The sequence below is a fragment of the Carettochelys insculpta genome, chromosome 20 (assembly GCF_033958435.1).
Source record: "Carettochelys insculpta isolate YL-2023 chromosome 20, ASM3395843v1, whole genome shotgun sequence".
Lineage (NCBI taxonomy): Eukaryota > Metazoa > Chordata > Testudines > Carettochelyidae > Carettochelys > Carettochelys insculpta.
In genome coordinates this window covers 19,807,850-19,835,618 of record NC_134156.1, presented here as the reverse complement: position 1 = coordinate 19,835,618, position 27,769 = coordinate 19,807,850, and the positions used below count along the sequence as shown (strand labels likewise).

The following is a 27,769-nucleotide window of genomic DNA, read 5'->3' as shown; positions in this document are numbered from 1 at the left end:
TATTCTTTTAGACCCTTTAAAATTTCCTTTCAATGGTGCCAACTTTTCACTCAGGAGCGACTCTGTACCATTTTTCAGAGCATCCTTCTCCTTGCCTTGTTTGATTGGGCATACATGTGTTATCATGGTTTAGGGATTAATAGCTATATTTCAAAATATTAAAGTAGACTGTTTAACTGAGCAGTGCAATACAACAGGTAGTGCTTTCTGCATTATTTTGGAGTGCCTCAGATCATTTAAGAAAGTAACAGGCAAAAATTGGAATAACTTAAGTATCTGAAAAAATTAATAATTGCTTTGAAATGCTGTGCCTCAAGTGTGTGATTGCTGTTATGAAATGGAATTTGTGAATAAAAAGAAAAAATATATTTATGCTGTCAAACTACTTGAGCACATAGGGCATGGTCTTGTACTAACTTAAATGAGTAGTTGTCTTTACTTCTACAAGCTGATCATTAACTTCAGAGAGACAAGGACTGTATGGACAACACAAATGCACAAGCGTTAAAGGATCTGACTCTTACTGCCCAGTTTTCCTGCATATGGGATATTCCAGAGTCTCTTGAATTTGCATTCTCTGGAGTCTTAAATTTTGCTTACAAAAGTAAGGTTCCTGACACTATGTGGTTGTACTGAATATGTTCATATAGGTTGAATATCTCTAATCCGGAACACTCTTGGCCTGCAAACTCTCTCAGCCTGCAAACTCCATAATCCGGCATGATTTCACTTAGCCAGACAATCACTTATCATGGGGGTGGTCAAGTTTTCTGTGGTCTCATAAAGTCTGTTTACAGCCACAAATCCTGGTTCTCAGTAATATTTACAAATATTACTGTTATCTACCAGTAACTTATCCCCTAATGTCTTCTAAGAGCCCAGTAAGCAATGGAAGTGTTAGCAATGTGGTAGAAAATATTGACCTCCCGTTGTCCAAGAAATTCTCTCATTAGGCACCAGATGAGAAAGGTTCAACCTGTACTATTACCAGACAGGACAACACAAAAAGAACATAGCATTCAATGACAATCTATCAATCTATAGTGGAGATCACCAATTTTTCATATTTGCATAGTATAAAGACTATTTAATCAAAATCTGAACAGTTACAACAGAAAATGCTAGTTGGGGATAAAAGATACCTTTAAAAATGATACTGACATTCTAGTAGAGGGGAGAGCAATAAGTGGTCAATGGGCCAGACACGGTTCTCCAGGGACTGGAAATGGCAAACCATAGCCAATGACAGCTGCAAGTGGATGCGTATGTGCAGGTAAATAAAACGTGTAGCAGCCTGTCAGTAGCAAACCCTGGTGAACTGCCTCTGGCCCGCAAGCCACTTATTGCCCACCACTATTCTAATGGCTCAAAACTTAATACTCTTTCATTAGGTTTCAGTGATGTTAATAAAATATAGATGTTCTTCTGACACAACAAAAGAATCTGTGAGACAAAATAAAATCCACCTAACGAGCTTCTCAGAGCACATAATATTCAACTTGGTATTTATCCCAAATATTAGTATTATTACAGAAAGTCTTTTAAAAGATTATCCAGAAAATTGTTTTAAAGACTGCACTTCTTCTAAGTTTTTCTTCTTTAAATTTTGCTTTTTTACTTTTGCGACCCACTATCCCAAAGCCCTGAATACTGGAATCATCAAGACACAAGAAAAAAGAAATGTTCACTGGGTTTTCAAACCCTGACATTTTTAAAGAGTAACTGTTTTCCTTTGAAGTGTGACAAACACAGTCAAGGATTTGTTAGTGAAGCATATTTACGCCTTTGGTATTTCCCACTGTGAACATCAAGAGAAAAAAATTACCACCGGTATCAAGAAACAGTAACGTGGTAGCATCAGTTTAACTTTTGGCAAACTGCAGATTACTATACAGTATTATAGATTATGTTCTTAAAACAATGGAAATAATCTTTGAAAGCATTAAATGCATACAGTACTTAAATTAAGAACAACATTCAGTCAGTTTTGGGCAGAGTGTGTAAGAGGAAAGGAAAGGTACTGCCTTCATTGGGTCTTAGTGCCCACTCAGTTACACCTTCCTAACCCTGTTCTGATACTGGCTGCTGCTGGTGAATGTTCGATGTACTAATGTAAAAGTGAAAAAGCCTTCCAGCTTGCCAGACATAATAGGAGAACATTTATATTACTAAAGAACCATTCAAGTAGTAATGAAGTCATTTAATGGTGTGATAAAGTCAGTCCTATTTTTGGGCCTCTGGCCTCTGTTCAGCCCATTAGGACCACTTAAGGGCCCTGTTGCCCTCGCTGGGGCAAGGGGTGGCCTGGGGGGAACCCAGCCGTAGCAGTCACAAGTCCTCACTCCGGATCTGTAGAAGCTCCCGCTCTCCCTCTGTGATCTCTGGTGTTCCTGCTGCTCTCTGCTCCTCTCAAACTTGTTCTCTCTCACTGCTCCTGTCTCCTTGCATCTTTCTGCTCACCTCTCACTCCCTCTCCCTGCCCTTCCTCTGTGAAGGGTTTTGAAGGCCTCTTATTGGCCCAGTCATTGGGGCCAGCTGGCTTTAATTAGGCTGAGCCATCTCCCACCCAGCTGCCTGCGATTGCCCTGCAGGCCCTTCTGTTTGTTTGGGCTCCCTCTAAGGGACCCTTCACCCTGGCCCTGCCACAATGGGCATTTGCCAACTCTCATACATGTATACTCCCAAAACAAAGCAAGAAGTCCTGTAGCACCTTAAAGACTAACAATATTATTTATTGGGTAATGCACTTTTGTAGGAAAGACCCATCTCTTCAGATTATGCAGCATAACTGAGAGGAAAACTGAGGAATCACCTAAATATAAAAATTAAAAAGGAGGGAGAAATAGAGAGAGGAAAGAGGAGCAGAGAGGAAAAAATACTATCTCCCTGGGAAGTGTCAATTAAGTTAAGTGAGATGTCTGCCATCCCTGCAAATATCAAAGGTGGGGAAATTGTTGAGTGCAGGGTGAAAGGTATCAAACTTGTAAATGAATTCCCATTCAGATGTCTCCCTTTGTAATCTGGTGTTAAAATCTCTTTATTGTAAAGCACAAAACATTAAGTCACTAACTGAGTGCCCTGCTAACTTACTGACACTTCCAAAAGGGGCTTTCTCCCTCTCCTTTTTGTTTTTTTTATTTCATTTTTTATCTCAGTTTTCCCCTCCGTTCTGCGCCAGAATCTGAAGAAGTGGGTCTTTCCCACAAAAGCTCATGACACAATAAATAATATTGTTAGCCTTTGAGGTGCTACCTGACTGCTTGCTTTATTATGCAAAGATACAGACTAACATGACTACCTCTCTGTGGCATGTATATACTGTCCCTCGCTGAATTTGCTGATTAACAGGTGTGCATTACTGTAATATTTATTCAGAACACATTAGTCTACAAATCTTAGTTTAAAAGGTTATTAATGGGTTGCTAAAGAATACAAAAATCACATCTATAAAAAACCCTTGCATAGATATTTTAATGCACAAACAGAGTACTCAGCTTTAGCTTAAATTCCTGGATCTTTAGACAGATAAGCTACATTTACACTAGAAAGCTTTGATGACAAAAGCCCGGTTTTGTTGACAAAACTCGTAGAGCAGCCACACTAAAAGTGCATTCTGTCGACATACTGTCAACAGAACTTAGCAGCTTTGTTGACAGCCTTCTGCCTCTCCCCCATGAGACAGAATGCCTTTCTCAACAATCTGACCACAAAAAAAGCCATGCGGACACTCTGGGGGACCCTCTGTCGACAGACAGGGCTTGTGGGTCACCAGGCAGCCCTGCCTGCTGTGCTTCCAGTTGGCTGTTCTGTCAAGAGAGTGTCTGGCCCATCTGGCTGCTCTCTGTAGACAGAGAGGGTTGGGTTTTGATCCACTTTCATGTGGGGCCATGGTCTGCTGACAGAAGTTTTATCGGAAGATATGTTCCGACAGTAACTTCTGTTGACAGATCACTGTGGCACACACATAGCCATAGTGTTTAAGAGACCCTTTAAAGGGACACTATTCCTTTTCTTCCAGATAGACGTAAAAAAAGGGAAACTATGGATGAACTAATTTTAAGAGAACCCTCCAGGAAAATCAGTATCTTAGTAAGACAAAGTTCCATAAAGTCCTTTGTTATGCTTTAGGAATTTGGTAACATATTTTTAAAAGTCACTGAAATTTCAGAAACATGTCTATTGTTACAGAGATTACACACAGTAAATTAGTGTTCCCTTTTTAAAAGCAATGAACATTTTATAAACACACAATCTCTTTGACTGATTATTTTATGCCTTTACTTCAGTAAGTCAAATGTGTAGTAATCTGGACTGATTACTTTATGAAAGCTTAAGAGAAATATAAAATCAGTTCGTAATGATTAAGACGATATAAAACAGAGAAGACCTGCATCATGTATTCCATAACATCTAACATTGTATTCAGCAGGACAGCTTACTTGCCCTCTCTCAAAGTTTTGAGCATAAATCTCTGACAAACTTCAAGGTATATCAAAAAACATGTGACTGACATTTTTTATTCCCAATTTTAGTGCTTTAAAATAGGTACCTTCTGCATACCTAGTCCTCACCATCTGGCATAAAATGGAAAACATGCACCATTTTCTTTAGAAATAAAATGCACACAAGTGAGGTTTTTTCATATATCATCTGCTTCATTTGGGTTGAGGAATTTGGCTGGAAGGGAGTGAGCTGGAAGTGGGAGGAAAAAGAACGGGGAGACAGTTGGAGGTGTGTGGGACCTAGGCAGAATGTGAGGGGAGTACGGGCAGGTCCACAAGCGGAAGAGGTGAGCTAAGGAGCTCACCTCCCTATGAAGTAACTTCACCCACTCTCCATGATGGGCAGCCTGGAGAATTACATAAAGCAGAGTCCACCAGGCACATAACACTAAACTGATAGGAAGGAAGTGTAAAAAAGGCTGTACAAATTTTTACTAAGCACAATGTTCTAATAAAGCATCTATCCCATGTCTAAAAACGAAGAAAAAAATCACTCCAGATCCTTTGTGTCGCTCTGATAGTGTACAGAGGTCATTATAACCACTGAAACCATCCCTCCAAAATGGCCCGGTTGAGCAAACCTACTGGAAAGGACCTAGACCAAACATCTGTAGCAATCACATCTGATGTAAGGAGTATGCTGGAGAAAAGAAAGCATAGTTATTCTTGGCTGTGGAAAAGTCTTTGGGGCTGTCCCAGCTGAGCATAAGTTGGAGCATTTAGCCCTCACACTTCCTTAATTTACACTGGAGACCAGGCAGGATCTTTGGACAGACTGCAAAGTTGGAAAGAGACAACAGGAGGCTTAAAGCCACCTTTGGCCTCTACTCAGTTCCTGAGATGAGCAGAGCTGTGGATGAACACAGAATCTGCTACGAAGCATTCATTAAAAATAAACTTTTGTAATTATCTTTGACATCTCTGAGCCAGTTTATTGAAGAACAATTTAGTAACACTAGCATATCAGAATGTAGGCTATGGGGTTGGGAACTCTTTTCCTACATTTTAATATGAGCTTTAAAATGGAACCTAAAGAATAATTTAAATTAATAAATGATGAATTAATGATCGGAATGCTAAGTCAGTAAGAAAGCAACATAAGGTCTGATCTCCAGTTTCTGAAGCTGGACTCCAATATTACTACTATGGAACTTAGTGTTGTCTTTCACCCAGATGTCCACAGCCAGTGTTAGGCTCACTTACGATAATAGTATAAACTGCAGTACCCATTGTGAAAGAAATCTGTTCTTTCTGCCTAACAGTCTAAAAGGTCAATGATCTTCCAATCTGATATTAAAATATTGCTTTCCATATCCAAGTGCTTACAAACAAAGGACCCTGTCCATTAAACACATTCTGGGGAGCGTAACACCGTTTATTTGATTCCTGGGTGCACATAATATTTATTTTTTGCCTCAATACACACAACAAAATGTATTCTGCACCTGTATGGAAAAAATTAAAGAGAACACTGATATGAAGTAATAAAATAATCTTCATGATAGTCATTAAAAATCTATTTACAAGAGAACAAAAAGCTTCAGGATTTTGCTTTGATTTTGGATCAAATATTTAATATCTTCAGATTGTTCTTAGCGTTAACACAGAACCCTTTCATAAGACAAAAGCAGCTATTAAAAGTCAGCAGACCAAATGTCCTTTTGCCACCCTACTATATCTGTGAACCTGAAGATTCCAGTTTACTATATATAGCCTGGTTGCTGTGGTACAGCATTCCATCTTCATCTATATATTCTAATTTACTTTGTTGCTAGGCTTTTGTGCATGCAAACTTCCTGTCACCTTATTTATCTGTGTAATCTCCTTAATCGTTGGATCAAGATTTTCCTCACTAATGCAAGTAATCTCTGCAATGGTCTTTGCATGTGTAAGAAATAACAGGCTATTACCATGCTCTGCTAGCAATAGGCTAAACATATCACCACCTCCTTTCAATTTGCTATAGCTAACTTTTACTAAATTATCATGAACAGAAATCATAAGTATGCTCTTATTGACAGGCACTGTACACACAGGAGTCCAGCTACAACATAAAACTGAACACAATAAAAATTATAGCTATATTGTTCCAATGTGGCAATATAAAACCTTAATACTTGCATGTTACTATAGTTACATTACATACCAGTTAGACCCTCCACAGTATACATACTCACATCATGAGTGGTAACCATGGCAATTTTGTGTAGGCATGTGTCAAACTCACATTTCAAACCATCTAGTCTCTTTAATTCAATTTACCTTCTAAGTGACATATCACACACATTATTGTGTAATTCATTATTCACACTCATCTAAGTGACATATCACACACATTTCATTCTACCAGCCTCTGTAGAGGTCCCTCCTTCGGGACCTAGGAAAGCTATTCAGAGACCCTTCTAGATACAGAGAGGCAAACCAAATATCATGGGGCTCTTCAATACTTGCCTCTCCAATACCTCCTGCTCATGCCAGGCTGACAACACAAACCTGTGCAAGGAACGGAATCCATATTTCCCTCATGGAAGTACAAATTTCTGTCACCCCAAACACCAAGGCTATGTCTACACTAGCCCAAAACTTTGAAATGGCCATGCAAATGGCCATTTCAAAGATTACTAATGAAGTGCTGAAATACATATTCAGTGCCTCATTAGCATGCAGGCAGCCGCGCCACTTCAAAATTGCCGCAGCTTGCCACCATGCGGCTCATCCAGACAGGGGGTCCTTTTCAAAAGGACCCCAGGAACTTCAAAATCCCCTTATTCCTATCAGCAGACAGAAATAAGGGGATTTTGAAGTTCCCAGGGTCCTTTCGAAGTGCCGCAGCTGCCCGCATGCTAATGAGGCGCTGAACATGTATTTCAGAGCTTCATTAGTAATCTTTGCATGGCCATTTCGAAGTTTTGGACTAGTGTAGACACAGGCCTAGATAACAGATTACCTGCAGCTTAAGGACCTATCATGGGATTGTTCTTTATGTAGAAAATAATAATAATGCAGCAGCAGCCGATAACATGGCCATAAAATGGCTCAATCCCCTCAGCTCCCAAAAGATGTTACTGAAGAGGATGTGAAAGGGACAGGAACAGAAATAAGAAGCTTCCTACAATAAGCAAAAGCAAGATATTGCCTCCTATGAGCCAGAGAGCTGTTGAAATTGCCTGTTAAAATTAAGCACTGGAAAGGCTCATTAAATCTTTAAAACTATATTCTATCAAAACCATTTAAAGAGGAATCTTTTCCAAAAACAAAGTTTATGCCAAAAAATGGAAAAAATATAAAAGTAATAAACTAAAAAGCAAAGTTACTGACCTTGGTGCAGTAATTATCATTATTCAAGATGTGCGTCCCAGTGGGTGTTCCACTGTAGGTGCTGGGCTTGTCCTGGCGCCGCAAATCGGAGACTCTTCTAGCTGTATCCAGCTGGTCTGCGCATGTGCTGCTATTGCGTCTCTCTGTTTGAGCTTTTTTGATCACGGGCACAGACTGGTTCGAGCCCGTTCCTCGAAATCATTCTGGAATCTGAAAATAGATAACAAGGCAGACTCCAAAGTGGGAAGGAGGATGGGAAGTGGCACACCCATGGGGACATATTTCGAAGGCCAATAGTTACTGCATGAAGGTGAGTAACTCTGCTTTCTTCAAGTGATGTCCCCGTGGGTGCTCCACTGTAGGTGACTGACAAGCAGTTCCCCACTGTATAGGAGGGGATGAAGGAGTCATGGTGCAATTGACATGGAGAGGACCGCTGAGGCCAGAGAGGTGTCTGCAGCCCATTGGCTCTGGATTGTGTAATGCCTCATGAACATGTCGTGGGATGACCAAGTAGCCACTCTGAGGGCAACTCCCTGCAGGAAGAATGTAGAAGCTGCCACTGCTCTCATGGAGGGAGCTCGGGACTGAGTTGGGAGTGGCACCCCACTGGAAGTATAACACTGGATGTTGCACACCATGATAATACACACTATGCATTGGGATGAGAGGCATTCCCCCTTGCAGCGGTCTGCTAGGGAAACTAGCAGTCGATCCATTTTTCACCAAAGTTTGGTTCGATCAATGTAAAAGGCAAGTGCCTTGCACATGTCCAACGTATGCAGCACCACATCCTGTGGCAACGCGTGTGGCTTGGGATAGAAGGCAGGTAGGATGATCGGTTCATTAATGTAAAAGTCTGAACAAACTTTTGGGATGAAAGTTGGCGATATCTGAAGGTCATCACATCCTTAGTGAAGATAACGTAAGGAGGTGCCACCATAAGCACTGACAACTTGCTCACCCTACATGCAGATGTGATCACAAGGAAGAACGCTACCTTCAGGGTAAGGAACTGAAGGGACACGATGGCCAGTGGTTTGAAGGGCGACTTCATTAACACCTGGAGGACTACATCCAGGCTCCAACAACAAGGTGTTGATTTACATGGGGGATACATATTCGTGAGCCTCTTGAGAAATCTTTTGGTAATCAGGTGGACGAACACTGAAAACATTTCGGTGTGACAGCTAAATGTCCTAATGGCCACCAGATGCACTTGCAGGGAAAGTAACACTAGTCCCAAGTCTCTTAGATGTACCATGTAATCAAGGATGGTGTGAAGAAGAAACAACAGCAGGTCCATATGATGCCCAGAGCACCAGACCACAAACCTGCACCACTTGGAAAGGTAAGTAGCTCTGATAGTTAGTCTTCTACTGCACATTAAGATGTGTCTGACGAGCACAGAGTATATGATTTCATACCCATGGAGCCAGTTAGGAACCAGCCCTTAAGACATAATGTCTGTGCCTACGGGTGCTGCAGGGTTCCTTGGTTCTCAGTAAGAAGGTCCAACAAGAGGGGCTGAGGAACAGCAGGAGCTAAAATGGTGACATTTCTTGTAGGAGAGGCAACCAATGCTGTTGAGCCCATGCAGAGGCCACCAGAATCACAGTGGTGCCATCTGTCTTGACTTTGTGCAGCACGTTGTGGATGAGCACCATGGGGGGAAACGCATAGAACAGAGGACCCTTCCATATTAGCAAGAATGCATCACCCAACAATCCATGGCCTACTCCTGCTCTGAAACAATATGCTGATGACACTTCTTGTTGTGATAGGTAGTGAAGAGATTGACAAAGGCGGTGTCCCAACAATGGAACAGGGAACAGACCACTCCATCATGGAGTTCCCATTCACGATCTGGTGGAAAGTGTCTACTCAAGGAATCTGCAGCTACATTGTTGAGCCCAGGTGAGTAAGATACCACAGTTGTGGTGGTGTTGAGAACACACCAGTTCCAAAGTCAGACTGACTCTGCACAGAGGGACTGTGATTGGGCTCCTCCCTGTTGATTGATACAGTACATTGTTGCCACATTGTCTGTCATTATTTTGACTGTGCAACCCTCAATGTGCTGTTGTAAATGTTGGCAAGCCCGAAGGATGGCTCTGACCTCCAACAAGTTGATGTGTAACAGGCACTCCTGTGGGGACCAAGGCCCCTGGATAGAGAGAGTGTCCATGTGGGCTCCACAACCCAGTAGGGAAGCATCTGTAGTGATAAAATCAAGAGGGTTGCCTGGGGTGAAATGGGACCCTACATAATAGATGCTTCTCACTCTGCCACCAGCGGAGAGAGGAGAGACCACAGGTGGATGTGCCATTGAGAGGTGGAGACTGTGCTGTGCATTGTTATAAATTGTTGCCACCCAATGCTGCAAGGATCATAGCTGGAGTCTGGCACATTGCACAACAAATGTTGTGGCCGCCATATGACCCAGTCATTGGAGGCATGTGACCACTTGAGTTGTAGGGCTGCCCCTGAAGATGTCTGTAAGATCCTGGATAGCATGAAGCCTGGGAAGAGGTAGGTAAGCCCAAGCCATAGTCACATCAAGGGGTGCCCTGATAAATTCCAGCTCCTGTTTGGGCTGAAGAGTGGACTTCTTCTCATTGATTAGAAGACCAAGGGAGCAGAACACAGGCCTCGTGGTATGTATCATCTGTGTCATTTCCAAAGGAGAGGGCCCCTTGAGTAAACAGTCATCCAGGTAGGGGAATATCATGACCTCTTGCCAACAAAGATGAGCGGTAACCACTGCCAGAGTCTTGGAGAACACTCTAGGAGCCACAGAAAGCACGAAAGGGAGGACCCTGTACTTGAAATGGTCCTTTCCTACAGTGAACCAGAGGAAACATCTGTGAACTAGATAAATAGTCACGTGAAAGTAGGCATTTTGAAGGTCAAGAGCAGCAAACCAATCGTCGAAATCTAGGATTGGGATTATCGAAGCCAAGGTCACCACCTTGAAACACTGTTTCTGCATGCAACAGCTGAGCAGGTGTAGGGTCCAACCACCTTTCTTTTTCTGCATAAGGAAGTAACAGGAGTAGAAGCCTTTGCTTCTGAACTCACTGGAAACTTTCTCCACCACTCCCTATGGCTAGGAGGTGGCTCACCTCCTCACACAACAATATCTCGTGGAGAGGAGTCCCTGAAGGGAGACGGGATGGGCAGTGTGGGAGGTGGGATGGAGGTGAACAGAATTGTGTATCTGAATTGGACTCTCTCCAGAACCCACCTGTCAGTGGTAATGAAGGCCCACTAGAGGAAGAAGGGCTTTAGTTGGTGGTGGAACAGAGTGGGAAGATGGTGAGTGGCCCCGACAATGCTGTGACTCTCAACCACAAGTCAAACTTGCTGCTTGTTGGACTGTGATGACTGGTTATGAGCACCTTGTTTTCTGTGGCGTGTTTGTCGCTGTTGAGGGTGGGACTGATTATACGGTCTGGCAGATTGTTGAAACTGTGGCCTGTAAAATCCTGCATAATAATGCCTCTGGTATGGGTGGTATCAGGGCCTCCTATAAGGAGGGGAATACATGCCCAGAGTGTGTAGAGTGGTCTCTGAATCCTTGCTTGATTGAAAGACCACATCAGTATTTTCGGCAAATAGTTTCTTTTTGCCAAAGGGTAGATCTGTGACCTTTGCACGTAGCTCTTTGAGTATAACAGAAGCTTGTAACTATGAGGCCCACTGATAACCACTGCAGTCCCAGAACAGGTCTCTATGATGGGCAGAGAATGCTGACAACCTGGACGATGGTGACAGGACAGTCATCTACAGCTACGTCTACACGTGAACGCTACATCGAAGTAGCTTATTTCGATGTAGCGACATCGAAATAGGCTATTTCAATGAGTAACGTCTACACGTCCTCCAGGGCTGGCAACGTCGACGTTTAACGTCGACATTGAGCAGCACCACATCGAAATAGGCACTGTGAGGGAACGTCTACACGCCAAAGTAGCACACATCGAAATAAGGGTGCCAGGAACAGCTGCAGACAGGGTCACAGGGCGGACTAGCGCTTCCGGGACAACAGCTAGCCGCTCCCTTAAAGGGCCCCTCCCAGACACATGCAGCCTGCACAGCACGTGGTCTGCAGAGCCATAGGCACGCACACCTCGAGCGACGCAGTCATGGACCCCCAGCAGCACCAGCAGCAGCCGCCAGAAGTCCACACAGCCGCCCCTGCAGGACCAGTGCTCGCCCTGCTCAATGCCATGCAGGAGGCAGCTGAGCACCTCCTTGCCACAGAGGAGGAGCTGCCCGCAGGGGAGGAGGACTCAACCCCCAATCCTGCAGCACCCCACCGCCCCCCACCACCACACACGCCGCCGGCTGTGGAGCTACCCCACCAGAACCGACTGGTGGGAGCGGCTGGTGTTCAGAGAGTGGGACGACAACCGCTGGCTCCAGAACTTTCAGATGAGCTGGCAGACATTTCTGGAGCTATGCCAGTGGCTCACCCCCGCACTGAGGCACCAGGACACCGCCATGCGGCGTGCCCTCAGTGTCGAGAAACGGGTCGGCATAGCTGTCTGGAAGCTGGCCACTCCAGACAGCTACCGATCCGTGGGCCAGCAGCTTGGCATCAGCAAGGCCACCGTTGGGGCTGTCCTCATGGAGGTAAGAGGACCCATGGGGGGAGGGGGAGGCAGCCCTAGCGGGGGAGGGGAGGGGAGGGGAGGGAAGCCCTGGCAGGGGAGGGCCACACACACCCTGCACACCCCTCATTGGTGCTCTCCCATGTCCTTCCCCTGCAGGTCATCCACACCATCAACGCCCTGCTCCTCCACAGGCTCGTGAGGCTTGGGGACCCGGATCCCGCCATTGCGGGCTTTGCCACCCTGGGCTTCCCCAATTGCTTCGGGGCTCTGGATGGGACTCACATCCCCATCCGCGCCCCAGAACACAGTGGAGGACGCTACATAAACGGGAAGGGCTACCACTCAGTGGTCCTCCAGGCCTTGGTGGAGAGCCGGGGCCGTTTCCTGAATATTTATGTGGGCTGGCCTGGCAGCACCCACGACGCCCAGGTATTCCGGAACTCGGGCCTGTGCCGCTGGCTGGAGGCGGGGACCTACATCTCCCAGCAGGAGATCCCTGTGGGGGACACCACCATGCCCCTCTGCGTCATCGCGGATGAGGCATACCCCCTCCGGCCCTGGCTCATGCACCCGTACACGGGCCATCTGTCTGCCAGCCAGGAGCGCTTCAACCAGCGCCTGAGCCACGCGCGTCAGGTGGTGGAGAGCACATTTGGCCACCTCAAAGGGTGCTGGAGGTGTCTCCTCACCCGCCTTGATGCGGGCCCCACCAACATCCCCCAGATTGTGGGTGCTTCCAGCGCGCTACACAATCTGGTGGAGAGCAAGGGGGAGGCCTTCTTTCACGGCTGGGCTGTGGAGGCCGGCAGGGCCGATGTGCAGCCACCCGCTGCCCCCAGTTGCCAGGTGGACCCCGAAGGGACCCGGGTCCGGGAGGCCCTGCGGGCCCAGTTTGATGAGGCCGCAGGGTGAACGCTGGCAGACCCCCCACTCCCCCCCATCCTCCACAACAATCCCTGCCCCTACACCCACACCACAGAGCACCCAAGAGCACACCCCCCCACTTTTCTTGTAAAAATAAAAGCAGACAGTTGTTTGTCAACTCAAACATCTTTACTGGGACTCATTATTATTATTATTATTATTAATATTATGAACAAGACAAACTATGTACAGGGGAAATCTAACTGTAATTTTATATACATTATAAAAATCGGGATAACATGAAAGGGGAAGACAAGGAAGGGGAGAACTATTTACATGGGGGGGTAAGGATCATCATAGTAATGGGTCACAAATACAAACGATTTACAACAAAATAACAATAAACTGGGGGGAATATATACAAAGGGGGAGGGAGGGGGCCACATCCTGGGCCCCACGCCCCTAGAGTCCAGCGCTGGGGGTGGGCGGCTGGGATCCCCGCCTCGGCCGCAGCCCTGGCCGGGGCTGACTGGGGGCCGGGCGGACCGGGAGATACGGCTGGCGAGTGTCAGCTGGCCCCAGGTCCCCATCGGTGGAATGGCCCTTGGTGGCGGGTGCCAGTGCGACGGTGGACGGCGCAGCGGGTGGAGCAGGCAGGGTGGGCGCTGCAGCGGCCGGCGTGGCCTGGGGGGCCAGAAAGTCCGCGATGAGGTTGAGGGTCTGCATGTAGGCCCCCCATGCCTCCTGGCGCCGGGCCAGCGCCCGCTCCTGCAGGTGGAGGCGGCATTCCTCCACCCGCAGCCGCTGCTCGGCGACCTCCAGCTGCCAATGGTGGAGGGCCAGCAGCTGGGGCTGCGTCTGCCGTCTTCCCCGCCGTGGGGCTGGTCGGTGCTCCACCGAGGGGCTGGCCTGGAGTGATGGCCCCGGAGGGCTGTCCGGGACCACTGATGCCTCGCCGGCGCTCTCCGGTCCTTCCGATGGTGCAGCTGCAGAACACAGGAGGGGGGAAGAAGAGTGGAGACAGCTGTTAGTGTGGGCCCCGAGCCGTGGCCCTTGTCCCCCCCACCCCTCTGCTGCAGGTTCCCCATCCCCGTCCCCGGGAGATGCTGCTGTGATGGGGTTCTGGGGTTCCCCTGCACTGCACCCCGTCCGCTGGCAGGAGTGACTCTCACTCAGCAGGTACAACAGGAGGTTTATTAGGCAACAGATGCCCAGTTTCTCACAGAAGCAACAGTACAGCAGTCAGAGACGGTCCCTCCAACCCATCCTGGGGAGAAGACCCCGAGGGGTGCCCCTCTGGGGTGTAGCTTTCCCCCTCCTCAGGCTGGCTGCATTCTAGCTCTCCCTTCCCCTAGCCTCTAACTGCCGCTCCTGATTCAAACCCAGCTCGGCTCCTCCCTCCTCTTTGTTCAGGGCAGAGGTGTAACCTGCTAGCTGTAGCCCCAAGATCATCCTTAGCCACTGGGAGCTATTTAGCTTGTTTCTCATATCTAGCCTGAGTCTCGCATTTGCACTCCCCCCACTCCATCACATGCTGCTGCTGCTGGGTGTCCCACCCACTCCCCGTGGGGGACCCTAGAGGTTCCGCTCCCCCCAGCCCCGGGGATGGGGCATGGCACTGTCGTGCTGGGGGGGGCAGGGGCTGATGCACTCTTCTGAGGGACATGTCACTGCTGTCCTTGGGGCCATCATCATCTGGGCATGTGGAGGGCCCTGGTCATATCTATTACCCCCACGCCTCAACCCCGGGGGTGTGCACCGGGAGGATACATACCTGACGGTCCACTCCCACGGTCGGGGGACACCCGGAGGGCGGACACCCGGCTGGAGCTCCTGGATGGGAGGATGATGTGGAGGCCGGCGTCACGGGAAGAAGAGTCCCTCTCCTCCTCCTCCTCCTCTGGTGCTCTGGGGGTGGGCTCCTGGGGGGGCCCCTGGGGTGCGGGGCTTGCATCTGGGGTGGACTCCACCTCCGGGGCCTGCTGGGGCTCCTCAGCCGAGGTATCAAGAGTGGCCGGAGGGGAGGAGGTGTGCCGGGGGCCCAGGATGGCCCTGAGCTCCCTGTAAAAGGGGCAAGTGACGGGGGCGGCCCCAGATCGGCTGGCCGCATCCCGGGCCCGGGCGTAACCCTGCAGGAGCTCCTTCACTTTACTCCGGACATGATCCGGAGTGCGGGCAGGGTGACCCCGGGCAGCCAGGCCCTTGGCCAGCCGAGTGAACGCATCCGCGTTCCGCCTCTTTCTCCCCATTACCTGGAGCACCTCCTCCTCGCTCCAGAGCCCCACCAGGTCCCGAAGCTCGGCCTCCGCCCAGGAGGGGCCCCGCTGCCACTTCCCCGCCTGGCTGCTGGGCTGTGAGCCCTGGCTCCCCTTGGGGGGGGGTCCCCTGGGGGCGCTGGGGGGGCTGGCGGGTGGCCATCACGGCGGGTGGGGGTGTGTGTGGCTGCGGAGGAGCGTGCAGGCTAGCCGCGTGTTACTGCTCCTGCCTGCACGCTCTCTCAGCTTCCTGCACAGGAAGGCAGGGGGCGGGGACCTTTAAAGGGCCGCTCCACGGGGCCACCATTGAGCTCAGGGGCTGGAGAGAGCGTCTCTCAACCCCTCAGCTGATGGCCGCCATGGAGGACCCCGCAATTTCGATGTTGCGGGACACGCAACGACTACACATTCCCTACTTCGACGTTGAACGTCGAAGTAGGGCGCTATTCCCATCCCCTCATGGGGTTAGCAACTTCGACGTCTCGCCACCTAACATCAACGTTAACTTTGAAATAGCGCCCAACACGTGTAGCCGTGACGGGCACTATTTCGAAGTTGGTGCCGCTACTTCGAAGTAGCGTGCACGTGTAGACGCGGCTTACATCTGCAACGTGCCCCATGTTCATGTGTTTGGGTCAGGAAGGGGGACAGCAGTTAAATGTAGCTCATAATATTGAGGGCTACAAGGGGAGTGTGATGGGGTTCAGGGGTCCCCCTGCACTGCACCCCGTCCGCTGGCAGGAGTGACACTCACTCGGCAGGTACAACAGGAGGTTTATTAGGCAACAGATGCCCAGTTTCTCACAGAAGCGACAGTACAGCAGCCAGAGACAGTCCTTCCAACCCATCCTGGGAAGAAGACCCCAAGGGGTGCCCCTCTGGGGTGTAGCTTTCCCCCTCCTCAGGCTGGCTGCCTTCCAGCTCTCTCTTCCCCTAACCTCTAACTGCCGCCCCCCGATTCAAAACCAGCTCAGCTCCTCCCTCCTCTTTGCTCAGGGCAGAGGTGTTACCTGCCAGTTGTAGCCCCAGGGTCATCCTTAGCCACTGGGAACTGCTCTGCTTTTCTCAGACATCCAGCCTGACTCACACAGGCACTCCCCTCACTCCATCACATCGAGGCAGCCTTATTGCCAACACATCCAGAGAGGCAGGAGCCGTAGAGAAGGTTGGCGATGGTGACCGAGGGCTACCTCTATGGTACCACGATTTCATCAGTGCCGTATCAAGGAGGACGTCCGGTGCTGACAGTCTATGTACCGAGGGGCCCAGGGATTGGCATGGTGAGACCAGTACTGGTGGTGCTGTGGCCACTGGCAGGCCTGGTGATGGTACCATACCCAGCACTGGGGTCGGAGCAGGTACAGCAGTTGGTACTGAGGACACCTACGGTATAGTGTGTTAGGCATCGGGCACTTCGGAAGAGTTATCTGCTCATTCAATTTCAGATTCAGTGCCATCAGCATAGGCTTGGATGGTTTGCCACTGTCGGTCGCCTTAGAACTCTGAAAGGTGGTGGTGGAGATGTAGGTTTTCACTCTGGTCCTCAAAGCCTTGGATTTCTTAGTGGGATTGGCAGTTGAAGAGGAAGCCCTGAGTTTAAGTTTGGGCTGCTCCAGTCCCTTTGCAGTCTTGTCAGGAGAGCGCTGAAGGGCCTCATCAAACAATATCATCTTGAGGAGCATCTCACGATCACGCCATTCCCTGGCCATTAGTTTAGAGCAATGCTGGCACTTCTGAGGGATATAACCCTCTCCCAGGCAACGAATTCACTCGGAGTGACCATCCAAGGCAGGCATGGTTTCACGGCACCATTCACAGTTCTTAAAGCCTTGTGAATTAGGCATAGTCAGTAATACAAATCAAACGTTGAACAGTAACTCTGAATATCGCTACGAAGAAACCTTAACTATACAGTAACTATAGGTATTAAAGAACAACTTTTAATGATAACAGATTCGGTCTCTCTCTTTTTTTTTTTTTTAAGGCAAGAAAAAAGGAAAAACGACAAAGAACTGAAGAGAGAATGACAAGAACTATGGAAAAAAGTAGAAGTTTTCTAAGTCTCATGACTTCAATGCAGACAGACAGTTAGCTCCGTTTGCAGCCTGAGGCAGTTGAGAAGGAACTGGCTTGAGCTGGTCTGCACTTGTGATCTAAACAGCGTGAACGGAGAGACGCAGCAGCAGCGTACGCACAGACCAGCTGAATACAGGTAGAAGAATCTCCAATCTGCAGTGCAGGGACGAGCCCAGCACCTACAGTAGAGAACCCACAGGGACATCACTCAAAGAAGAACTAAATTAACTACTTTTTAATAAGGGAAAAATAGATGGGGTAGTTAAGCCATTTTTTATTTTTGCAAGGCTGGGAATCCTTTAGTAAATAGTTCCCAAATACAGCAGAGAGGTAGCAGAACCAAGGAGTTTTTCTATTTAATGTGTGATTTTGAAGAGAGGCACAAGCTTTGACAGAAAGGAATGAATGTCAACACAATGAACAAGTTAGAAGACGACTAGACTGGACAATGGAATAGACCTACCCTGAAAACACAAATAACATCAAATAACTATGCTTACAATATAACTGCAGCTGTGTTGGTCCCAGGATATTAGAGGGACAAATGTGGGTGAGATAATATATTTTATTGAACTAACTCACTCTCTTCAGCTATTTGGAGCTCAAATGCTTGTCTTTTTCACCAGCATGAGTTAACCTAGTAAAAATATTACTTCACACATTTGGTCTTACCAAATAAAAATGGCAGACTGACCTGTTGCTCATATCTTTGTTTGAGTTCTTCCAACTGCCAAGAAAATTCTTTGGACTGCTTTTCACGGAGAGATTTTGATCTGCTTAGATCTGATTCCACCTTTTCCATCTATAAAGTAAATAAAGAGATACTTTGTTTTTAAATGTATTAGTTCCAAACACATTTTGACACATTTCTGATTGCTAGTCAAAGACCTGAAGATAATAATAATAAAAATAATATCAATAATAAAAAAAATTCATTCGTAAGGAGTGGAAATGAACATACCAGCATGTGGAAGGTTAGTTACACAAATATATCACCTATATCATACTTCTCTCTGATCAGCATGTAAGGTCTTCCTTTTCATTTAGCAACTGTGACAGCCCACAAAAAAACAATGGAATATAATACATAAATACCGCTAAAAATCTTTATTTAAATAAACTGCGTGTGGAAATTTAGGGGAAGTAATGCTCCAAACTGGATGCACAAATGAAACATTTAAAATAAATTTACCTTAGAATCAGTAAACGTAAAATGAGAATTATTTGGCAGCAAGTTCTTGGAAAACAATCATGGCCTATGAATAGCAAGTCACCCATATTCCCATATATGGTACCACGGAAGCAATTTCAGAACTCAGTTAACAAAGGCTTTTGTAACAAGAACACAACTGTTAGTTCTGTATCATGTTCCCATGGGTTTAAGTAAATACAATAATGACACCTCACTTCTTATTCACTTTTAGATCTATGTCTCAACATAAGTAGCAGTACGCTCCAAAAGGGAGCAGAAGAGGGAAGGGGACTATAAATATCAGGAATCCACATTTCACTGCAAGTCCACTGTCTATACCACAAGAAGAAAAGCAATGATTTTCTGGATCCCAATTGTATTTGGCCTAATAGAGTTCCCATACATGTGTTTGCCAATAGGCTCAAATGCCACTGCTAAGCCAGATAAAGAGGAGGAAAGTGATCACTAACCATGGGGAAGTTAAATAAAAGTTACCTCACATTAAGGGGAAAATGCATGGCTAGAAATTGTTTTCTCAGATATACGAAGAGGGCAAATTGCAGCACTGAGAGGCGAGTAAAGAACACTCGGGTGCAGGTAGGATACTAACAGCAATGCCTCGAGAGCTTCCATGCCCTCCATCCCAGAGCAAACCCTTTAAAAAAAGGGCCTCCATTATTATCATCACCTTCTCTCTTCCTTCCAATCCAGTCTAGAAATATCCTTGCAGCCCACCATTTCACCATCTGATACATCAAAGAAAAGGAGGCCCCTTAGTTTTCTTCAACTACACTTTATAAAAATGAAGTTAAACAAAATAAAGGCCAAAATATTAAAATAATCTTTTTAACAGTGAAATTTTTCTAAAAATCAACACAGAAGATGTATACAAATAAAAGAATACATAAACTCTACAGATCCAATAATATGTTTCTGTTATTTAGTCTCTAGCACAGAATATGCATATTGGCCATAAGTGCAATGAGGTTTTCTGATTCTTCTGTGCCAAGCCCAACAAATACTAGTGCCAAAACATTGTCACGTATTCTGTTTATTCATTTTTGGCAGTTACTATTTGGCTTTGTAAATTCTTTTGTGAGTGATGTGTATATAGAGCTTTTAATCTAGACTTCTATAAACTAATCTGATTTTTCTCCCTTTGTCTTTGATGTACCATGCAGCGTATGCTATTAAAATCAATTGACTAATATTGGAAGCAGCACACGTGAAAATATCAGTACATTTATACCCAAATAAACAACAATAAAAGAAGTTTTATAGCAGGACAGGCACCTACATCAGGAAAAAACAAAACTGAGCTTAAAGTTGAAATTGTTTCAGTCACCCATCTAATGGACATCAGATGACTTAATAACCATGAGCTTATTGAAAAATAAGAAGCAGATGGTAAGTAAATATCACAAATCATAAATTATATGAATAAACAAACCGAATATTGTTTGTACTAACTGATAATGCCAGACCCCAATCCATTTGTAACTTCCTTAAATAAAAATACAATGAAAAGAAGGTTTCAAATGTTTAATATTTGCAGTGAAGTTCAGAGTCCAGTGTTGCTATAGTTACTAAAGATTCCACTTTGTGATGCCAGTAGGTCATTCTATGCTCTATCCAGCTAGGTGAAAGCAATGGCATTTGTGCCAGTATTGCATCACTTTGTCACATGTAGCTTATTTAAGAATTGGGTGCATGTGTGGAGGGAAAATGAGAAAGGATGGGTGCAAAGAGAGCTTCAGTGCCGTTTCTCTGAAGTACTTACTTGAAACTTAGGCCTGATCTATACCAAGGAACAATGTCGATCCCAGATATGCAATTCTAGCTACGCCATCAGAACTGATTTTATTTTGTGGCGTAGATCAGGCTCTTTGGGCTCGTGCCAACACGACTTACTCCATGTGATAGCAGGGTTGAAGAGTTCTTTGGGCTCGTGCCAACACGCCTTACTCCATGTGGTACCAGGGTTGAAGGCCAAGCCCAGAGAGATCAATTTTGCTGCGTCTTCACAGCACACTTCAGTGAGACAAACAATTCCATTGCACACAAACTTTTTTCAGCCGAATATATTGCTTATAAATGTGACATTTATTTACATTTACTATGGTTACAATCTTACTAGAGAGGTTTGCAACATAGTGCATACAACAAGCTAAACAAGGATCAAACGCTTTAATGTTTCAAATCCATGACAGAATATACTATCTTCAACAGGGAGCACAGACACATTTTGAAAACCTGCTCAATGTCATGCTAGGGATGTTGAGTAAATGAGTAACCACTGAAAGTCGTTGAGTAAATGAGTAACCACTGAAAGTCAGCTCCTCTCCCCGCCAGCCCACTGGAGCTGAGATGAGGCATTTAAACTGTGTCCCAGCTCCAACAGGCTCTCACCCTCCTTCCCTCTCCCTTGCCACAGTTTTTCCAAATGTCCATCCTAAACCTCCCTTGAAACAAGAGAGTTGCTGAGGGGAGGGTCTTGGGCTTTCTGGTGCACTATAAGGCTTCCGTGCAAAAGTTGTGTTCTCAACTGGCCATCCACTGACTGCCCCCCCTCCCATGATTGCATCTGATCCCTGAAAATAACACAGGGACAGATTGTATTCGCAAAGTAAGAAGAAAGACGATAGGAAAGTCTAGGAAAATATATCTTTGCCTTCCCTCTTCACTACACAGACATTACCACCACAGTGGATGGCACTGAAATCCCATACGCTGAACTTATAATGGAAACAGGAATCTCAACTGGCCTTCTACCCTGTGGGTATTTTTTTGGAGGGGGTAGAGGGGGACAAAACATGAAGACAGATAGGAAATGTTCAGCAAAAGATTTTGTAACAAATAGCCAAGCAGCAGGTGTCAGCAATGGACAGCAAGCCCCTGCAAATGTATTTGGTGGCGGTGGGGGGCTGTGGTCTGCTGTTGCAGAGTCATTGAAATGTTAAAGTTGTTGAAGTAGTCCCCACAAGTATCTTAGCCAGTGGGAGAGACTCCCCACCCCCCTCTCTGGCGGCAGCAAGCCCCATGAGTCCCTTGCTAAGGGCATGGGGGGGGTCAGTGGGAGGCCAGTTAAATTAGTCCCCCCCAAATATCTTAGCTGCCAGGAGAGACTTCCCCCCTCGGCGGCAGCAAGCCCCAGAAAATCTTTCCTGCCCTTGGAGCCCTAAACGTGTGCAATCTAGGACATGGTGCTGCCCGGAAGCATGATCAGCACTGAAAGTCAGGCACATCTTTTCATTGGGTTGGGGCTACCCACATGATGTGGCTGAGTGCAGGAAAGACCCCGACTATGTGCCGCCTCTGGGGGAAGGAGGGAGGTGTGTGCACAAGTGTAAACTGCTGAGAAGTTTCTCCACCTCTTATGCAAGCATGACTCTTACAATGGCCTTGCTGCCACGTGGTGCAGTGGGGCTGCAGCTGGTGCCAGGCAGCACAGAAAAAAATACGAAGTGTAGAGACAGAACCACAAACTCCATCCAGGGTCTATTTGCAATGGGTAGATGCACTCACAGTGCTAATAGAGAAGAAAGAAAGATGTTTCTCAGTCTCTCATACAAACATGAGCCCACAGCCACCAGCTTCTTGGTCCCAATTGGAAATTCACCGTCTTCCTGTTACCTAATTCCTGTGTACCTGGAGAGCAGCAGCCAGAGCAGTGCACTGAAGGACATTGTGGGTTACGTACAGGACGCCTCTGGAGGCTAACAAATTCGATTTTAGACGTGGTGCTTCCACACTGGCCTTTAATCAAACTTCTGAATTAGAGCTTGATGCTATATCCATAAGGTAATTGCGATATAGTAATCTCAATATCAGTGCTGCCTAAATCAAGCCAATGGTATTTACAGTGGAGACAGTCAGATGGTAATATTGAGATAACTACCTTAAATTTGAATTTATCTCAAGGTGTAGATGCAGCCTAATTCTTTCCAATGAAGTCCAAGAAATAAACTGACATTCTACTGTGCCTAACTAAGCATTTTGTAATTGAAATGGGGGCGGAAAAACTAGAGAGATGGTTGGAAATTTGTTTACATCAATGAGTTGCCAAAATGATGATTGTCCCCAAATATGTCAAGTTTTGCCACAATAGTCAGACAGATCAAGTATTAATAAATTATGGCCAGAGAGAGAGATGCATTTCTGTTGTACTGAGAGCAGAACAAATTAGACCACAAATTAAATGAATGCCTGCTATATTTTCAACTGTATAAGTCCCAAAAATATTCCTCTATCAAAAACCCACCCCTAAACTATTACATATTTTACTCAGACAAACACAACACAGCTCTTACATACCAAATAATAATACTACAATAATCAACAACAATCAATAGGACTATCTCCAACGAAGGTGATGCTCATCAGCTCTTAATGTTCCTATTTGTTCCCTGGGAGCTTGATATTGATAGTCTACAAACTCTCACAAAATCAATGGTAATCTACAACTGTCACAAAATCAATTAAAGTAAACGGTGCCTAGCACAGCCTTCAACTTCACCCACCTGACTGATCTCAAATGGTTCCTATAGTCTAGGTTCAATGGTGTCGGTCAAGATAAACATTGGTTTAAATGAGAGCAGAGAGTTTGTCTCAGTATGTTTAAGTTTTAACAGCAGAACTTATCACAGAAGGGGCAAGTGTTGATAGCTATTGGAGGAGTGTGGGGCAGTTTTTGATGCTCTTTTCTTCTTCTCCACTTCTCCTCATCTGCACTATAGGGAGACCTCTCAAACTGCACTACCCCCTCAGAGATTACTGTTCTCCACTGTGGACAGTCTTGGGCACAGTGCTCCCAAGTGTCAACACCAACACTACACTTTTTCCTGTGTGCTTTCAGTATGTCCTTATATCACTTCTGCTGGCCCCCAAAGCTCCTCTGTCCTTAGTCCACCTCAGAAAACAAACTGTTTTGAGAGGCACTAATCAGACACCTGAACAATGTGACCAGTCCAACAAAGATGTTGATGAATCATAATGGCTTCAATGCTGACCATGTTCAACTCTTCCAGGATTCTGGTGTTTGTGTACCTAGCCTTCCAAGAGAAATTTTGGATTCTCCTAAGGCAGCATTGATAATATTCATGTGCCTTCAAATGACACTTGTATGTTGTCCAGGCTTCACATGCATACAAGAGCGCTGGAACAACCACCGCACGGTTATACAAGAAGCTTTGTCTTGAGATAGATGTCCCAGTTTTTGAAAACCCTTTATCTTAAGCGGGCAAAAGCAGAGCTTGCACGGCTCAGACAATGCTGGATTTTTGCAAGGAAATTGACTTTAGAGGAAAGATGACTTCCGAGGTATGGGAAGTGCTCCAGATCTTCCAGCCGTTCTCCATTAACTTCAATAGAAGGTACATGAGATTGTCCCTTCAGCAAGGGTTGGTGGAGCACCTTAGTCTTTTTGACGTTCAGTGTGAGGCCAAGGTTCTCATATGGTTCAGTGAAGGCACTTAAGATGGTGTGAAGGGCTGCGGGAGCAAGAACAACCACCTTATTGTCATACGCATATTGGAGCTCCATGATCGAGGTAGTGGAAGTCTTTCTTTTAGCCTTCAGTCTCCTAAGGCTGAAAAGGTTCCTGTTCATTCTATAGAAAATCTTCATGCCATCTGGAAGCTTGCCATCAATGAGGTGAAAGGTTATGGCAATGAAGACACAGAACAGTAATGGGGCAATAATGCAGCCTTGTTTGACTCCCATTTTGACCTCAAAGGGGTCACTTTGGGATCCACAGTTGCTTAGTACTGAGGTAGTCATGATGTCATGAAGCAGCCTCAAGATGCAAACGAACTTTTTGGGGCAGCCGATCATTGAGAGGATGGTCCACAGGGCGCTATGACTGACTGAGTCGAATGCTTTGGTCAGGTCGATGTAACTCATGTTTGGTTTTGTTCATGACATTTTTCTTGCAAGTGCGGGGTAGTGAAGACCATGTCCGCTGTTCCTCAGAATGGTCAGAAGCCACACTGGGATTCTGGGAGAATTTCTTCCGAGAGTGGCTGGAGTTGGTTTGCAGGAGTTCATGCTAAGATTTTCCCTGCCATCACCAGGAGGGAGATGCCACGATAGTTGCCAGAGTCCAACTTGTTGTCCTTCTTGAAGAGACTGATGATCAGTGTGTCTCTGAAATCTCATGGCATCTGCTCCATATGCCAGATATTAAGAATCAGGAGGTGGAGTTGTTTGTGGAGCTCTGGCCTGCCTTCTTCGAAAACTTGGGTGGGGATTCCGTCTAGTCCAGTTGCCTTGCTGCAGGGGTGTTCAAGAACTCATTATAGAGCTTCCTCCTGTGAGAAGTAATGCCTTCACTGTCTTTCAAGAGTTGGGTACCATCCTTTGATCTCAGGGGACTGATTCCATGGTTTCTTAGTCCACAAATAGCTTTGGTAGCACTCAGAAACCTCTTGTATCGTTGATGTCTCAGTCCACCACTAATTTTTCAGAGTCCTTATTTTACATTGGACTTCTGCCTTGGCATGCACTTCCATCTTCATTGTGTAGTTGAAGTCGCTTTGCCAGGCCCTAACAGCTTTCCTTTTTGCCTCAATCAGGCATTCAATATCTACTTTGTTCTCTTCAAACCAGTTCTGATGCTTCCTAGACTAGTAGCTAATGGTTTCCCCACCAGTTCCAATGATGGCATTTTTCAATTGACACCAGTGTTCTTCCACATCTTTAGGGAGTACTGTCATCAGCTTCCTTTGGAGTGCTATCTGCAAATCAATTCATCTAACAGGGTCCTTCAAGCCTTGTAGGTTGATCTTTTGTCGGATCTGTTTCCTCCGTCTTCTCCATTTGGTGACGATCCTAATCACTGTTGTGCATAGAATAAGGCGGTGATTGGTCCAGCAGTCATCAGCACTAGTCATTGCATGTGTGAGAAGGACATCATGTTGATCCTGAGAGGGAACAGCGACAAAGTCTATGAGGTGCCAGTGCTTCTATCGAGGATGCTGCCATGATGTTTTAAATTTGGTTTTCTGGTGGAAGACAGTATTTGTGATGATGACCTCATGTGCTGCACTTTCCATAAGGAGTACTCCTCCACTGGAGCTGCTGTTGCCAACTACTTCTTTCCCAGTGCTAGTCTGCCATTGGTCTGTGTCTTTTCTCAGCCTGATACTGAAATCCCCCCAAGAGAATAATCTTGTCTTCTTTGAGGATGTCTTTCAGGACTGTGTCCAACTGGGTATAGAAATTCTCCTTCATACCATCTTCAGCATCTAGAGTTGGTACATAAGCACTGATGACAGTTGCCTGTTGGTTTTTGGCAAGCTTCAAGCAGAGAGTCATGAGATGCTCATTGAAGCCAACGTGGGCTTCAGATAAGATCTCTGGTCAGTTCATTTTTGATAGCAAATCCTACTCCATGAACTCTTTTTTCTTTCTGTGGGGTTCCTTTCCAGAAGGATGTGTACCCTCCACCTTCCCTTGGCTGTCTTTCTGGTCTATGCGTTTCTGCTAGGGCAGCTATATAAATGCTGAATCATCACCGCTTGTGGGCAATAACTGCTGTGCATCTTTTGGGTTGTTCACTATCTGAGTTGTCCATTAGAGTCCAACATTCCAAATTTTACTGTTCAATTTTGACTGCACTGAAGTGAACCCACTGGCTGTGGTTATGCAGTCAGGAGGGTTGAGATGGACAATGTTTAAGCCACCTTTTCTATCATCCTCCCCATATGGGGTGAGTAGAGCAGATCCTAAAGAGGGCTGCTCAGTCATGGATGCAGCAGCCAGATGGTTAAACCACCTCAGTTCTCAAAAAGAAACAGCTGATACTTACGTCCACTGCTTATGTGTTGGACCATGACTAAAAGCTTCCAGATGTCAACAATCCTGCTCCCATAATGTTTCGCCAGTCACAATAGGGCTTAAGTTTAGGAGAGTAGTATGCGGAGGAAGATGCTTGTGCGTATTCTTTTAATGTGGGAGGACTATAGCACTGCAGCCACCACATGATTCTTGATGGAGAGAAGGCTCAAGTCCAATGGCACGGGATCCACAATGACTGGGAGTATCATGTCTCATGCAGCCTTCATCCACCTGCAGAGTTGTTGTTGCATTACCCTTGCTATCCTCTGCCTGTTCTGCCATTGAGGACTTTTAGGATCATTCTTCATCTGGACCCTCCCTCTTGACCTTGCCGCCATGTGTGACCCTGCTGGGAATATGACACTCCCTACAGCATCGCTCTCAGGTTCTTTGGAACACACAAACTCACTCACCGTAACAAGCTGATGATCATTGAGTAGTTATTTCTTTGTCAAGGATATGAGTTTAATACTGAGCAGAAGCCATTATATGAATGCTACAAACTATAAGCTCCTCAGGACAAGGTAAGGATTTCCTGTCTATTTTTCAATTCCTAAGACAGAGAGCTCCAATTCTGTTTCAGCTTTCTAGGTTAAAGCGTAATATAAATAATAAAGAAAGAGAGGATCACAAATGACAACAACAACTAGGGCAGCCTGTTGGAGCAAAGAGGTGTACACACAGCCACATTTTCAATAATGCACCCTAAACTACACTCATCCCTCGCTATACAAGCACAATTAGTCCCCAAATTTCTGCTCGTAGGTGAAAACTTACATGAGGGACACTAAATTCCCATTAAAATACATTTAAAGATCTCTGATTCATTCCAAGAGCTCATAACTCACCGAAGGAGTGGCAGTGTGTGGCACTGCTTTCGAAAGGTAAGTGAATCTTGGGTTTGGGGGTGTTGGGGAAGGTTAAGGGCTGGGGGCAGTTTGGGGCCATGAGCGGGAGGGCAGGGTTAAAACCTGGTGGTGGGTTGGCTCCATGGGGTGCGGGGGGGGAGTTAAGACTGCGGAGGGTTGGTTCCATAGGAAGGGTGGGGGGGTTCAGGCTGCAGCACACTGAGTCTGCTGGGAGGGTGGGGGGTTCAGGCTGCAGCAG

General features: G+C 46.2%; 1 protein-coding gene across 3 annotated transcripts in view; it reads right to left on the bottom strand.

Moving 5' to 3' along the window:
• CEP112 (centrosomal protein 112) overlaps positions 1-27,769 on the bottom strand; it is a 401,457-nt gene that overhangs the window by 184,549 nt on the left and 189,139 nt on the right. For all 3 annotated transcript variants that reach the window (XM_075014699.1, XM_075014700.1, XM_075014701.1), the window contains one exon: positions 18,329-18,436. In XM_075014699.1, the coding sequence (XP_074870800.1) occupies positions 18,329-18,436 (108 nt within the window). The remainder of the gene's footprint in view (positions 1-18,328; positions 18,437-27,769) is intronic.